The 16,957-nt window shown below is 46.4% G+C and overlaps 1 protein-coding gene across 1 annotated transcript in view; it reads left to right on the forward strand.

Annotated features, from left to right (window-relative positions):
- Positions 1-16,957, forward strand: part of ADAM9 (ADAM metallopeptidase domain 9) — a 95,909-nt gene that overhangs the window by 13,136 nt on the left and 65,816 nt on the right. Inside the window, exons 2-3 of the mRNA XM_035139116.3 lie at positions 10,288-10,385; positions 11,316-11,380. Of these exons, the coding sequence (XP_034995007.2) occupies positions 10,288-10,385; positions 11,316-11,380 (163 nt within the window). The remainder of the gene's footprint in view (positions 1-10,287; positions 10,386-11,315; positions 11,381-16,957) is intronic.

Genomic DNA, 16,957 nt, shown 5'->3' on the forward strand with positions numbered 1-16,957 from the left:
GTGGGAGTTAAGTGCTGCTCTGCTTGGCTGTGCACACCTGTTTCCTGCAGGCAATTGGTGTGAACAGCCAAGGAAAGCCTATAAAACACACTTCCCAAAGCTTGGGGGGGGGTGAGCAGGAGAAGGAAAGAGGTGCTTTGGCAGTCTTCTGATTGGTGCCTCCCAAAGTGCCGAGAACAGGCGTAGCAATGTCCCTTGTGCCCACTGGGTGTTGGACACTAGGGAAGCTCACCCAAGAGATTCTGACAGGAGGTGGGACAACCCACCTATCAAGTGCGATGTCATAATGACACCAAGTGATTACAGGTGACCAAATTGGGTCAGTGGGCAGCGCCTGCCAGATTTGACCCATGAGGCTGATCCTGTTCTAGTCCATAGAGCCAAAAGGGTTCCCCCGCTTCCTTGATGTGTGCCTCCTTGAGCTCCCTGCAGGGAAAGAGAGTATAAATGTAGCAGTAATAATAGCTTATGCCTAAAGGCATCACATGCTGAACCTGGATAAGTCAACTCTCTTTTCTGACAAGCAATTAAAAATGCAATTAAAAGCATTTAAACTTGTTTCAAAAGGTGTTGATGTGAGTTTCTGGAAAGACCTCTGAAGGTGGCTGGAGGCTTCTCCCTGCCTTGTGGTCAGGATGCTTCTGTTAGGATTGACTTCTGTGTTGAGACGAATGAGCATGGAATTTCAAAAATCTCTGACAGGGAATTCCTGAGTCCTCCTTGATTAGATGGGGCATATTCCCTAGTTTAGAACATGGTTTGAAAGATTTGCTTCCTATGAAGGGCCCAAACTATAAAAGTTGGCTGAGATGAGGTGCAAATTCTGTATTGCTATTGCACCATCATCCTGTACAAAGGGAGGGGGAAAATAGGTACAAATCTAATCCATACCTTCCACAGATGAAAACGGGCATGGGGTCACTGCAGGAGCCCACCCTCCATATCAACCAACCTGGACTCTGTTCATCCTCTGAGGCCCTTCTCCCTGTGCCTCCTTCATGAAAGGTCCAGAGGGTGGCAACATGAGAACAGGGCCTTTTCTGCAGTGACTCCCCGCTTGTGGAATGCCCTCCCCAAGGAAGTTCATCTGGTGCCTTCATTATATGTTTTTAGGCGCCAGGCAAAAATGTTCCTCTTCAATGAAGACTTTGGCTGTTTAACAGCCCTTTTAAATGAGATTTTTTGATGGTGAGTGGTGTATAAATCTAGTAAATAATAAAATAAAATCTTAAAATAATAATGTACACATTTCTGAAGGGTCCTAAATCAGTCATTGCCAACCTGGTGCGTTCCAGATGCAACTCCCATCAGCACTAGGTGCCATTTAATAGTCCAGATAGTGCTGTTCAGTAAACAGCTCATGGGCGTACCCAGCGAGGGGTGGGGGGCAGCTGCCCCCCCGAAGCAAAAGAAATTTCTAAAGTGATGAAACGAAACAAAATTAGGTAGGGTGATGGCGAATAATCAGTTGTATACCACACTGAAATGGTGTAAAAACCGAGAAGTATCTAGAGCCACCTAGCAACTGGTAGAGGAATCTATGTTTACCTTCTTATTTACATTTAGAAGACATTGATGCTGCCTAAATGGATATAAAAAAACTGGTTCCAAAAAGGTAAGTTAAGTAATTTCTGTAGAAAATTAAATTTTAAAGGGTAAAGACCTGGCTCAGAAGTACAATGGGAGAGCACAGACTGACTGGGTTGTGTTTGATGAGCGTCCATCGGAAATTCTTCAAGGAAAATCAGGACTGGATTGAAACGAAAGTTTTGAACAAGTTTTCTTCAAACCCAAGAAAAATGATATTAGTGTAAGACATGTAACTAGAATAAAAATTAATTCCCCCCCCCCCAAGCAAATAATTGTAATAACTACCGTAATAAAGCACTGCTATAATTATATATAATTTTCTTAAAATTTAGGTTTCATTCCCCTTTTCCGTGCTGAAATGTCATAACCTGAATGACCATGGCTTGCCCCCCCCCTAGTTTTGATCCTGGGTACGCCCCTGAAACAGCTCATATAATTAAATGGAGTGCACAGTTGGTTATTGCCCAACTTGCACAATAATAGTTGGTTATTGTGCTTGCTAAGTTGTTTAAATTTAATTATGCATTTCATGCTTTGAATTAACTAATTACTGCCAAGTAAAAGGTTCTGGCAAGGTAGGAGACAAGACAGGCAGGATTTCTGTCTTTTAGGCTGGAAGCCTCTCCCAGAAAAATGAGGCTGATATGGACTGCATTGGTATAAATCTTTGGAAGCAAACAAACTCCTGTGGGCTCTGTTCACATGCTACTCTCTCAGATGGGCCCACAGTTGGCAAGCTGCCTATTGTAAGACTGGTCCGAGTTTTGTCAATCCAATAATTATTCATCATCTTTTTTACATGTCTGGCAGCCGCGTTTGACAATTAAACAAGTTGGGTAAGGAATATCTCCACCTTTGGGTTGTGCATGCCACCTGTGTGGCATGTGCTTGTCATCTGATGTGTCTGTTTATTGCCAGTTCCATCCATGTCCACCTGTGATACCGGTATGTCTGTTGACTCCATGAGGCACAATGAGCAGGGGAGAGGCTAGGAAGTCAGAAGAAAGATGTGGGTTGATCAAGGTTTATAAGCCATGTAAGCTCATTCTAAAGGCAGTGCAGTCTTCACACCTGCTCCCCATGCCTCTGACTGACCTTGGGTGGCTGCACTGGGGTGACTCCTGTGAACGCGCCATGTCCCGCTTAATTCAGGGCAGTTGACTGGTGCACAATACATAAAATCAATTCACTTCCACTACAGTACAGATATCAACCAGAATGAATATCTCCATTTAGAAGATTAGTCGAAAGAAAATTGTCTTTAGCAGATGCAGGGGTTTTTTTTGGAGTGGGGGCTCATTTCAGTTATGTTTTGGTTTTTCATTTTTGAATTGCTGATTTGAATTGTTGTTTAAACAGGATGTTGGCTGCCTTAAAGGTTGTGTCATTGGAAGGTGCGGTAGGGATATTATAAAGAAAAGGCTTCTGTGATGCTCTGACTCTCACATGGGTTTCTTCTGCAGAATTGCTTCCCTTTCCCCAACATGTTTCCCAGCCTTCCCTTGGGGACCAGGGCTTGGCCACCTAAATAAAATGCCATTAAGTTAGATATGCCGAGATCAGTTAGCATAGCTGTGCCCACCCACACACTTGGGAAATGTTGGGCATGGCTGGGAATCAGCTTCATATTTGTTTGTTTCTAATTCTAAAACCATTACAAAACAAGTTTAACAATACAGAAGTATGCCAGAGTGGTAGAAATAGAAATTAACCTTGACACAAATAAACTACACCATGAATGAATTTGGAATGCTGAATTTCCTTGGCAAAATCACACTCCTTAAAAGGGGGAAAGGTTCTTACTCTTACCCATTATTAAAATTAAATATCTGAAGAAGTGTGCATGTACATGAAAGCTTATACCCAGAACAAACTTAGTTGGTCTCTAAGGTGCTACTGGACAATTTTTTTAAAAAAGTATTTACTTTGACTGCGTCAGACCAACAAGGCTGGGTACCTGAAGGTGGGTACCTGAATGCAAATATTAAAATTACTGAGATGAATTCAAATGCAAGTTATGCAAACCTGAATGAAAGTATGTTAAAGCAGAGTAGTACGTTTAAAATTCTGAATTTTCCTGGGAAAACACAGAACCCTCTCTCAATAATTTTCTTCTCTTGGCAATTACTGCCAGTAGAAAATGGACAGTTAGGAGGCTGCTTTATCTGGATCCAGACCCTTGGTCCACTTTGCGTACTATTGTCTACACCGACTGGCAGCAGCTGGCCAGGGTTTCAGACGGGGTCACTCCCACCCCTACCTGGAGATTAAAAGAATTGAACCTGCCACCTTCTGCATGCTAAGCAGGTCCTCTGACACGGGGCTATGACCCTTTCCCATAGTTTGCCTAGTTGTGTATTTATCTTGGCCACTCAGTAAATAAATTATAGCCTGTATTCAACTAAGTTTGGGTGCACTCTGAATTCTTATTTGCGTACTACCCATAGCTAGACCTCCCTCTCCCTAAAATCTGTCCCACATACTGCTCCTTCAAAGCATTATATAAAGGACATGCGTGAGTCAAACCACAGAGTTGGAAGGAACCCTGAGAGTCATCTCGTGCCACCTGATGCTGAATGCAGACGCTGCAATACAGGATGTCAGGTTGGGGAATGTGTGGCCCTCAAGATGTTGTTGGGCTACAACTACCAAGGGCCCCCAGTCCCTTGGCCAGGGATGCTGGGAGTTGTGGTCCCTCAGCACCTGGAGGGCCACTGAGGTGCTTGCTCTGAGTGGGGCCAGGGGACCTTCAGGCAATGGTGGGAAACCTCTGGCCCTCCAGATGTTCTTGGGCTACAGTTCCCACCAGCCCTGTCCCTTGCCTGTGCTGGGTGGTGCTAAGGGGAGTTTGTGTCCAACCAGCAGCAGGGGGGCAGGCCCATGTTGCTCTATCGCCTCACGGTGCTGAGGGCACAGCAGTGACCAATGCCACCCCCCTCGTGGTCCCCTCACCATAGCTGGTGAGCCACAGGTTCCCTGTTCCACCTGCAGAACATGAAAGGTAAGAATTGTGGGGATAACATTGTAGGTGTAACATATGAATCCCAGGGCTGAGGAACAAGTTTTGACTACATCTTTCACAGAACGGGATGACACTGCTTCCACTGGGGTAGGAATGGACCTCCAGATTTACCAGTATGTTGAAACATAGTAAACTGCTTAAAAAAACTTTTTGTATACTTCAATATATACTTATGTATATACAGTACTTCAAACAAGTAGTATATATATATTAATGAAACAGTTTCTGAAATAAATAAAACAAATAGGGCCATTTAAGCTAAGGCAAACCCGCTAAGTAAAATTAATTTATTATGTGCCCCAGGTGACTGTAATTAAAATGTGCGAATGAGATGAATCACTTCATCTCCACTTGACAGACTTCCTGCTTTGCTTGGAGCAATTTGCTGCGAATAGCTATAGAGCTCCTCACCAAATCTCCATTAGCAGGAGCCGCTTAGCACCAACCTAGTGATCCCTCCGCATTGCAATTGCAGAAGCACCACTTCTGCAAGGTGGGCTGGTGTCTATTGCTACCATGTTCCAGGTGGACAGTTCTCTGTGTGTAAGCACGATTGCAGAAGCAGGGGGAGAAGTGGAAACAGGTGCAATGTGGGGCAGCTTAGTGGAAGAGAGAAGTAGTTTCAAAAATAGGGTCGGGATGTTGAAGACAGTGCTTGGGGGGGGGGGGGAGAGGAAGCTGCACAAGTGCAATGTGAACACTGGTCCTTAGGGAAGTTAATCATGACAGTGTTGTGGACTCTCCAACCTTACAACTTGAACCATACATTTTTATTATAATAGCTACAGCATTACTATCTCATGCATGTTGTATAGTTAAATTGTACTTAATAAGGAAAAGTACTGGTGTTTCCCCTTTTTTAAGACACCGTCTTATATTTATTTTTCCTTAAAAAAAAAGCACACGGTGGCTTATTTTAAGGGGATGTCTTATCTGCTGCGCCGCCGATTGGCTGTCGCCATCGCCACGCCCACTCTGCGCCTTCCCCACCCGGTCGCTGGTTCTGGCTATGTCGGTGCTGCAGCAGCTATTTCACATTTCAAAAACTCCAAACGACTACATCTTACCTCCTCCTCCTCCTGCCGTGGCCGGCATTGCAGGACCTGGGCCCTGCTGGCTTGTTCCCTGGGCGCTCCATGCAGCGCTGCCTCGTGCTTTGTTGGCGCTGCAGCAGCTGCCGCTTCAAGAGGTCAAGCCAACCCGGCAGGCCTCCTCCTCCCGTGGCTGGCATTGCAGGAGCTGGGTCCTGCTGGCTCATGCCCTGGGCACTTCGTGCGGCACTGGTGTGCGCTTTGTCGGTGCTGCAGCTGCCGCTTCCGGGCACCAACCCGACCCGGCAGGCTTCCTCCTCCTGCCGCGGCCAGCATGCTGGGTCCCGTTGGCTGGCTGGGGTGCTTGGCGGTCTCGCTCCGCACAGCGCGGAAGTATGGCTTATTTTCGGGGTATGTCTTATATTTCTCAAATGCTTAAAAATCCTGCTATGGCTTACTATATGACTACGTCTTAAAATAGGGGAAACACGGTACCTGCAAATGTTCAGTAGAAATTTCCCTCAACTTTGTTGGTGATAATGCTGCGTGCTGAAATCCTGGTATGTTTTTGAGACTTGGATTTGTGTGACATGTTTTAAAGACACAGGTAGGTAGCCGTGTTGGTCTGAGTCGAAGCAAAATAAAAAAATTCCTTCAGTAGCACCTTAAAGACCAACTAAGTTTATATTTTGGTATGAGCTTTCGTGTGCATGAGGTATCTGAAGAAGTGTGCATGCACACGAAAGCTCATACCAAAATATAAACTTAGTTGGTCTTTAAGGTGCTACTGAAGGAATTTTTTTATGTTTTAAAGAGTGAAGGACACAATTTCATCTGAACGTAACAAAGTGAAAATGTGGGCTTCAAGTTCACTGTAGTTCTTTGCACTCTTGAGGTCCAAACTGCAGGTTACGTATAATTCCTTGTAACTTTTCCTTGAAGATCTCCTTTTCTTTTTTGAATGAAAAGCAGATTCTCCAGGCTGCAACCTTGAGTGGAGGAAGTGTTATATGTGGTTAGTTGCTGTTCACTAGCAAAGATGCTGGATATACTGAACAGGGCTGCAGAGAGGCAGGTACCTGCGGTAGCGATATAGAGCACACATAAACAGCCTGCACTCCAGACTCTAACCTTTCATTAAATAAAATAAAAGTTAGGAAGCAAAATGTGCACATTTTCCATGGGATGAGCCAGCCTGACTGCTCCCGTTTCAGTGTTTTTAGCTGTGGCTCTTTTGGCTTTAGACGTCTTGCTTTGTTATTTCAAGTATTTATAGCCCTCTCTTCACCTCAAGGTTTCAGGATGGGGCACAGAAGTATATTAAAATCACAATGAATGCAATTTAAAAAGCAACAACACTGGAGCAAAGCAAGACACATATTAAATCAGCACCAGTAAAATCAGAAGACATCAACAGACTCTTATAAACAAAATCTGCCCTTATTCCCTCATGGGGTACACAAGAGTCCTTTTAAGGTTCTCCATCGGTAGGAGAAAAGAACAGAGGCCAACCAGAGACATTGAGAAGCAAAGCAGCTGGTAAGCCTGATCTTTCTTAAACTGTTGCAACAGGGTGTTCTCTCTCTCACAAGAGAAAAGAAGGACCCCCAACCAAAGGTGTGCCAGCCCCTATATAGACTTTTGAAATTGCCCACCTCAAACTCAAGACCCACCCCAGTGTCACAATAAGTGTCACAATACATCACAGAAGGGGTGTAGCAAGGACCCCCCCAATACTTCACACATACATCACAGAAAAGGGGTGGTCTATGACAGAAATCTGAGTGTTGTTTTTCCCATGTCTGCCAGCTCCCTACAAAATAAAAAAAATCCCTTCAGTAGCACCTTAAAGACCAACTAAGTTTTTATTTTGGTATGAGCTTGTGCATGGACACTTCTTCACACACTTCAGCTCCCTGTTAATGTTCACTTGATTGGATCACCAGGGGAGCCTGGCCAGTCCCTTTGAAATGATAAATACTTAGTTCCTGAGCCAGGCTCACTCTATTCGCACCTGAAATGTGAAGGGCAGGTGTGGAGGACTCCCTGGTCCTGAATGGGGTAACTGTGCCCCTGAAGGACCAGGTGCGCAGCCTGGGAGTCATTTTGGACTCACAGCTGTCCATGCAGGCGCAGGTCAACTCTGTGTCCATCTGATACGCAGGCTGAGACCCTACCTGCCCGCGGACTGTCTTGCCAGAGTGGTGCATGCTCTGGTTATCTCTCTACGTGGGGCTACCTTTGAAGGTGACCCGGAAACTACAACTAATCCAGAATGTGGCAGCTAGACTGGTGACTGGGAGCAGCCGCCGAGACCACATAACACCGGTCTTGAAAGATCTACATTGACTCCCAGTACGTTTCCGAGCACAATTCAAAGTGTTGGTGCTGACCTTTAAAGCCCTAAACAGCCTCGGTCCAGTATACCTGAAGGAGCGTCTCCTCCCCCATCGTTCTGCCCAGACACTGAGGTCCAGCGCCGAGGGTCTTCTGGCGGTTCCCTCGCTGCAAGAAGCCAAGTTACAGGGAACCAGGCAGAGGGCCTTCTCGGTAGTGGCACCCACCCTGTGGAATGCCCTCCCACCAGAGGTCAAAGAGAATAACAATTACCAGACCTTTAGAAGGCATCTTAAGGCAGCCCTGTTTAGGGAAGCTTTTAATGTTTGATGGATTTCTGTATTTTAATATTTTGGTTGGAAGCCGCCCAGAGTGGCTGGGGGAACCCGGCCAGATGGGCGGGGTATAAATAATAATTTATTATTATTATTATTATTATTATTATTATTATTATTATTAATCCCCCAAGGCAGGATTTGTGAACACAGACAATGGGGAGTTTTTTTTCATTTCCTTCCTCCTTGCAAAGAAACATTTGGTCAGTTTGGGAGAATCAAAATGGTTTCAGGACTGTCTTCCTGTACCGTCTAAGACATGTGATTTATAAATGCAGTTATGAACATTTAATTTTTTATATATGACCTCAAAATTCTAACAACAAGACGAAGAGCATAATCCAATATGGTGCCACTTAGCCCTCCCCAAAGGCCTGGGCAAAGAGAGAGGCATGTCTTCACCTGTCAAAGGGCAATAAAGTGGGGAGCATGGACTGCCTCAGGTGGGGAGGGCATTCCAGAAGCACTTTGGCTGACAGGATTCATCTGAAATCCCAGCTAAATTGCTGAGGAAGGTAGAAGCTGAAATCTTTAACTGATCGCCTCTGTTTTGTTATATATTTCTCAAGTCCAGCCTTGTTCTTTTTGTTTGACTGTATCTTCCCAAACAGACATGGGGCTCATCCCCACTTTCCTTTTGCCCATGCTGTCAAGTTCCATCTCTGAGCACTCATCTTTGTTGCCCTGGAGCTTTCCTTGCAACAGCTGAAGCACAACTAACAGCATCTTGGGTTTTTCAGGGGTTGCTCTTTGCTCTGGTTCCGCTATAAAGACCAGGGTTTCATGGGGGAAGCAGCGGGAGAGGGAGAGAGAGAGCACTTTCACAAATAATGGCATGGCTACCCTCAAAGCATCCTGGGAATTGTAGTTTGGTGTGGATGCTGAAAATTACTTGTCAAGAGATCCCTTTCTGCCTTGCAGAACCATTTCTTTAGTCTTCTATTTTAAAAAAATTATTTATTTATTTATGACTACATTTTTATCCCAACTTTCCCCCAAGGAGCTCAAGGTGGTGCACATGCTTCTCCCCTCTCCATTTCATCCTCACAACAACCCTGTGAGGTAGGTTAGGCTGAGAGGTCGAAGTCTAGCCATGATCCCCCAATGTCTCCTCGTATAACATGAACCATACATGTGAAAGGAGCATCAGGACAAAAGATACACATGAAGAAAACCCATATGAAAATCTAAGGAGTTTGGTCCCCCTGAGGGGACCAAAACCCAATAGTAGTGGAATAGCAGAAAAAGAAAAGAAGCTTGAGAGGTGCAAGGAGGAGGCAAAGAGCCGAATAAGTTCTGTAATTCTTCCAAATTGTACTGTAATGAGGCAACCCATTGCATGAGTGTTCATATTAAGTAAATAAAAGGGCACAGGTTGGCTGCAAAATCTTGTGATGCAGCAGATCCCTGGGCGACCTTAATTTTATGTGTTAGCTTCTTCAAGGAAAAGAACCCCAGCACTCGATCTCAGAAAGTAGAAATAAAATGACCCCCAGAACATATCTAAGAAGAAGAGTTTGGATTTGATATCCCGCTTTATCACTACCCGAAAGAGTCTCAAAGCAGCTAACATTCTCCTTTCCCTTCCTCCCCCACAACAAACACTCTGTGAGGTGAGTGGGGCTGAGAGACTTCAGAGAAGTGTGACAACCCAAGGTCACCCAGCAGCTGCATGTGGAGGAGCGGAGACGCAAACCCGGTTCCCCAGATTACGAGTCTACTGCTCTTAACCACTACACCACTACATTTCTGATGGTTTCCTGTGGAGAACGAATGACTGTTAAACCTGTTTCAGCCAGTGGCATCCATGTGCTGATCATAAAGCCATCAAATTTGTGCCCGACAGCTGTCTTAAGGTTCAATTAGTCTTCTTGCCACTGTTACTCAGGGACCTGTGGATAAGCTATCTGGTTTCACTGACTATCAATTTGACAGTGTTTTAATCCATTAACATTTCCCTGTTTCTTTCTAGGTTTTCAGCCATTATCTCAGCTATCTGCCTATGAAATTATTGTCCCCAAGAGGATAACAAGAAAACACCGCGATGTGCTGACATCCAGGGCAGCAGAGGTATTTCAGAGCAGGATTTCATCGTCAGCCTGTTGCTTTCTGCTTTTTGTACACATCATCTGGAAGCAGTTGTGAAATAATAAAGCATGGATGTGCTTCCTGAATGGTACAGCTGCCGAGGGTTCAGGGCAGCCTAGGACTAAACTCTCTCTCTCTCTCTCTCTCTCTCTGAGAGATCTGCATATTCGCTGCAGAAGCTTGTTGTGAGCAGTGCCTATTGTCTAATGTTTGTGAAGTCAACAGTGCACAGGGCTGAGACATTTTGCTGAATGAGGTGAAGGAGCACATGGCTCCCCCTCCCTACATCATGGTGCATAGTACCCAAGACTGATCAAGTTCTTTTGGCAACTGAGGCAGAAAGACGTACAAGGGTCTCCTCACCCGCCAGCTGTCAAAATGCAACTTTTTTCAAAAATAACCTAAATTGTGGTTCCCCATACCTGACATACAAAGCCATACAAATGGTTTTGCAACCATTTCCTTAAAAAAAGAGAAAATGCATCAAAAGCTGAGCGTGCAGAGAGATAAACATGGACAGGGTGCTACTACAGTATGTCTTGCAGAGCAATTTCAATCAGACTTTTGTTGGTCTGGCTTAGTGGGTTTTAGTGGGAAAGTACCTTTTCTCTGCTGATATTATCCTTTTAATTTGTGGTTGTTACACTATGATTTTTATATTGCTGACAGTGTTGTTATTTTTCATGTTATGATTTTAATGGATGTAAACTGCTTTGTGTAATGTGTATGTATGGCAAGGGTGGGTGATGCACCTCCACCATACACACAAGGGTGTATTTGCTAGGTGGCAGTGGGGGGGCACGGGGGGGCGGACAGGACTGGGAATCTCTGGATTGTTCGGAAAATGTGAATAATTAATTGAGGATTCCCAGAGAGGTTGCATGATTATTCTTCCTTCCTTCTTCTTTTGAGGATGAACTATCATTTGAAGTTGATGTTGAAGGAACAAAGTATACACTTGAACTAGAAAAAAACAAGTAAGTGACTCCCTTTCAGCTGCACTGGGCTGTTTTCCTTCATCCTGGTTATTCTGAGTTTAAATTGGTCTGTTTGGCTCTTTTCCCTGGTCCTTAGCCTACAGCATGGGTAGGCAAACTAAGGACCGGGGGCCGGATCAGGCCCAATCGCCTTCTAAATCCGGGCCGCGGACGGTCCCGGAATCAGTGTGTTTTTACATGAGTAAAATGTTTCCACTTTTCTTTTTCTATCATTACATACATCTCCTATCCATAACATTTCTATTACATTCCCTCTTCCCTCCCCTCCTGGGCTTCCCCCAACTTCCACCTCTGCTTTGTTTCCCCCTTATTACACACTGCTGTTTTTGAAAAGATACACTATATTATTTCTTTATCTTCTACAATTTTTTTTAAAATCCTGCCATCAAGTCAATAGTCTTCCTTTGTTTCTGCAAGTATACTATAAATGGTTCCCGTTCTCTTTCAAAGTCACTGTTATCTTTTTCCTGAAGTCTGTCCGTCAATTTTGCCAATTTTGCATAGTTCATCAGTTTTTCTTGCCATTGCTCTTTAGTTGGCATTTCTCCAGTCTTCCAATGGTCCGCTTCTTCCAGGCGTGCCTGCAGTTGTTCAGCAACCACCCACTCAATCACCTTGCCCAGGAATGGTAGATTTGAGAATGGGCGATAGTTGGCCATATTGGCCGGGTCTAATGATGTTTTTTAAAGAATCGGTTTAATGACCGCCTCTTTCAGCGGGTCTGGGAAGGCTCCCTCGCAGAGAGAAGCATTCACCAACCCGCGAAGCCCATCGCCCAGCCCTTCCTGGCTTGCTTTTATAAGCCAGGAGGGGCAAGGATCAAGGAGACAGGTGGTTGGTTTCACTTGTCCAAGCAGCCTGTCCACATCCTTGGAGGTAACGGATTGAAATTGATTCCATGGAACTCGACCAGACAGAGCTCCAGCATTCTCCCGCCCCGGCCCTGCTCCCATGGTGGTGTCTACCTCCTTCCGAATCTGGGCGACTTTATCTGCAAAAAACTTTGCAAAAGCATTGCAGGAGATATTGGGGTCCCTATCAGGCCCCGATGATGAAGGTGGTTCAGATAGATTGCGAACCACCTGAAAAAGTCTCCTGCTGCTGTTTTCTGCAGATGTGATAGAAACGGCGAAGAAGGTCCTCTTTGCCATTGCCACTTGGTAGGCTTGAAGTTGAGCTCTAGCCCGTGTCCAGTCTGATTCAGCATGAGTTTTCTGCCACCGGCGCTCTAGCCGTCTCAGCAACTGTTTCATTGCCCTCAGCTCCGGGGAAAACCACGGGGCTGTCCGGGCGGGCTCCATTCAATCAGAGAGGGCGCTTCGGAGCCAGACAGTCAATAGCCCTGGCTAACTCCACATTCCAGCGGGCCACCAGGGAATCAGCTGAAAGGCCATCGACATGGGATAAAGCATCCCCTACCACTCTCTGGAAACCATTTGGATCCATTAAGTAGCGGGGGCGGACCATCCAAATCAGTCCCACCTCCCTGCAGTGCGGAAGGGTTGCAGAGAAGTCCAGCTGCACCAGAAAGTGATCTGACCATAGCACTTCTTTTGTTTTGCTTTTACTGAATGTCAGATCACCAACATACATAGAAGTAAACACCAGGTCCAAGGCATGTCCATGGCTATAAGTTGGGCCAGCCTTATTCAGGGACAGCCCCATGGAGTCCATGCTTTCCACGACGACCCGAGCGGCCCCTTGTAAGGTTGTGTCGGCATGGATATTAAAATCCCCTAGGACAACCAAGCTAGGTGTCTCCAGGAGCACATCCAACATGACCTGAAGCAGCTCGGGCAGGGAATCCTTGGTGCAGCGGGGAGGTCGGTACACCAAAAGGAATCCTGTACTGCCCCTATTGCCCAACTTCCAGAACATAGAATCATAGAATCATAGAGTTGGAAGAGACCACAAGGGCCATCCAGTCCAACCCCCTGCCAAGCAGGAAACACCATCAAAGCATTCCTGACAGATGGCTGTCAAGGCTCTGCTTAAAGACCTCCAAAATAGAATGCACTCAGAAAACTCGGTCTTCCTAATAGGACGCCTGGTGCAAACCAACGACTTCCTAAAAATCACTGCTGTGCATAAGAGAAACCTGGTGGACAAGCAGCAGCAAGAACAGGCCCATCTGCTTCATCCAACCAGGTCTCTGTCACACATGCCAGGTCAAGTCCAATCAGGTCGTGGGTGGCAGTGGTCTTGTGGATCATTGACCTGGCATTGCACAGCAGCACCTTCAGATCATGTGGGTATCCCTTGCTGATTCCAGTATCCGTCCGGTCAGGAGCAGACCCAGAGGCAGGGATAGTCCTCAAACAATGACTAAACCTGCCTCCTTGGTAATGACATGGTCTGGTCTTAGTGTAACTCCTCCTCCTACCCGTGACCACTGAGATCGGGTGTCCCAGTGCATCCCCCCCTGTGGAATCTGCCCCAGCCACTTTGCTGGCTGGGAGCCCCTCCCGGGCAGCCCTGACCCCTCCCCTTAAAAACAAAATAAAACCTCTATAAAAAAGCAGCAAAAAACAGAACAAAAGAAAAACACAATAAACCAATAAAACCAAGAACAGTAAAAATTACAAATATACCAAAATTAAACAAATTCCCAAACCCAACTAAAGATCCCTCCCAGCTACCACACCAAAGAAAATAAAAACAATTATTTTTTTTTTAAAAAAATAATTTTCAAAAGAACTCTGTGCTGTTCTAAGTTCCTCTGGGCAGCACCAGCAGCAGAGCAGCGGCAGCAGTCCTTATGAGGCCCCCCAGGCCCCACCCTGGGCCAGATGGAGAGAGGCAGGGACAGGGCCTGTGGGCACTCACAGCAGGGCAGCACCATTGGCCATTCTCCCTTTTTCTCCAACTCTTGGGTTCTAGTAAGTCTTTATATTTTCCCCACACTTTGAACAATGATCTCCTTATTATGTGATTGTGGAACCCTTTGTGTATTTTTGCTTTTCCATACCATAGGGAAACATGCCATCCAAACCTGTTCTCATGTCCTTCCTGTTCTGTTATTTACTCCCTTTCTAACTTGATCCGATCATGGATCCATATTAGGGATGCAGCTTCATTTTTTAATAGCAATTTAGTTTTGTTTTTATTTAATTTAAATCCTGCCACTTGACCAAACTCTTGATCAAACTTTTGGGAGAGAATTTTTTGGATCTTCCACAGTTATTACCAAATCATCCAAAAATGCTTTCAATGTATGCTCATTTTTCTTTAATTTTATTCCTACTGCTTCTCTATCTTCTCTTATCCTTCTTGTCATAACTTCCAGTACCAGAACAAACAACAGCGGTGACAATGGACATCCTTGTCTTGTTCCTTTTTGGATATTGCATTCATCTGTTATCATCCAATTTACAATTATTTTTGCATTTTGTTCTGAATAAACAGCTTGCATCCCCCTATTAAAATTTACTCTAGACCCCATCTCCTCCATCACCTTCCTCATGAAGCTCCAATAAACATTATCAAAACATTATCAAATGCTTTTTCTGTTTTTTTCTCATTTCTCACTTCCAGGTATTCTATAATATTCAGTACATTTCTAATATTATCTTTATTTTGTCTGCCTGGAAAGAATCCAGGTTGATCATCTATATATATAAAACTGTAAAAATCATGAAGTGCGGGCTCCACTTTTCTCCGTAACCGCTTGATCGATCGACCTGAAATTTTGACACAACGATCCAGGCCACTCCCCGAGTGTTGTTAGAAATAAACACCTCACACACCTCACACCTCCACAGGTAAAAACCTGTTTTTCAACAAAGTAAAACAGCACCCTCAAGTGGATTTCCTCCCTTCCTATGAAATCTACACCACATCCACAAACCCCGCCTCCACCACGAGATCCACCACTGAGATATATCCATCCGGCAAGTATATAAAAATGTAGAAGGTGCCACCCCGACAGTAGGCCTCTCCCCACGGATCCCCGCCCACCCCATAGATTGCGCCCTACTCACAGCAGCCCACTCCCCACGGATCCCCCTACCCACACCAGCCCACTCCCTAGGGATCCCCTCCTGCCCCAGAGATTGCCCCCTTACCCATCCCACCTGATCCACGATCCACGCCTTCCAAGGACACCTCACCATCACCAGGGAACAGGCCTCCCCGACAGTAGGCCTCTCCCCAAGGATTGCGCCTGATCCGCGATTCCCACCAACCCCGACAGTAGCCCTCTCCCCACGGATCCCCGCCCACACCATAGATCAGGCCCGATCTGCGACCCCCACCATAAGATCTCACCACCAACAGGGGACAGGCCACCCCGACTCTAGACCTCTCCCCATAGGCCGACCCGACAGTACCCTCTCCCTAGGGATCCCCTCCCACCCCCTAAGGACCCTCCCCTCTCCTCAACCCTCCCCCCAAGACCAAGACCACCGAAGGACCCTCACCTTTCCTCAACCCTCCCCTCCCACCCCCCAAATACCAGGACTACCCAAGGATCAACACCTCCCCTGGGTGGGGGTGGACGGGGTATAGGGAATTGGGGGATTCACAGAGATAACCCCAGGGGTGGGGGAACGAACAGAATAGATCATGGATCAAGACAAACTGGGGACACTCACAGGGATTAACCACTCAGAATCCCGCCCCACCACAAACCCCCTACACAACCCTCTACCCCTGTCAGGAGTATGGGCAGGAGTCAGGCTCTGGGGCCTGTAGTGCTTTGCAGGACTGGGGCCTGCCTCAACTTGTGCTGGAGAAGCAAGGCGTGGCCACACAGGTGAAGTCCTCAGCTTGTGCTGGAGAGGCAAGGAGTAATCACCCAGGTGAGGCCACTTGAGATCTCACTGCACCTGGTGGCAGGAGCTGGGTGGGATAAAAGCCCAGCATTTCCCTTCAGCTCTTTGCCACAGCAACGCTATCCCTGCCTGGTTGCATTTGGCCTCCTGTTCCTTGGACCCTTGCCTTGTTGCTGCCGTGCTTCTTGGACCCCTGCCTCGCCTTCGCCTTGCTCCTGCCCCGTGGACCTTCGCCTTGCTTCTTGTTCCTGGATCCTTCGCCTTGCTCCTTGCTCCTTGGACCCTTGCTTCGCCTTCGCCTTGCTCTTGCCCCGTGGACCTTCGCCTTGCTTCTTGTTCCTGGACCCTCGCTTTGCCTTCGCCTTGCTTCGTGCCCCGTGGACCTTCGCCTCTGCCTTCGACCCTGCTTCTTCACCACCATCTTGCCTCTGGTCCTGACGCCCGCCGACCGGACCGTGACAACCCCCAAGATCCTCCACACACAATACCCTACCCAACCAATACCAAGACCCCCACAAGGAACCTCCCCTCTCCTCAACCCTCCCCTCCACCCCCAATACCAGGACCACCCAAGGAAACACACCTCCCCTGTGTGGGAGTTGGGGGGAATTGGGGGATTCACAGGGATAAACCATGGGCGGGGGGAGAAACAGAATACCTCATAGAGCGTGTCAAACTGGAGACACTCACAGGGATTAGCCACTGCAACGCGTGGCAGGGTCAGCTAGTGATGAATAAAAACTTTTAGAATTTTTTTTCAATCTGTTTGCCAAAGCAAATGCAA

Source organism: Zootoca vivipara, chromosome 14 (genome assembly GCF_965207765.1).
Source record: "Zootoca vivipara chromosome 14, rZooViv2.hap1.1, whole genome shotgun sequence".
NCBI lineage: Eukaryota > Metazoa > Chordata > Lepidosauria > Squamata > Lacertidae > Zootoca > Zootoca vivipara.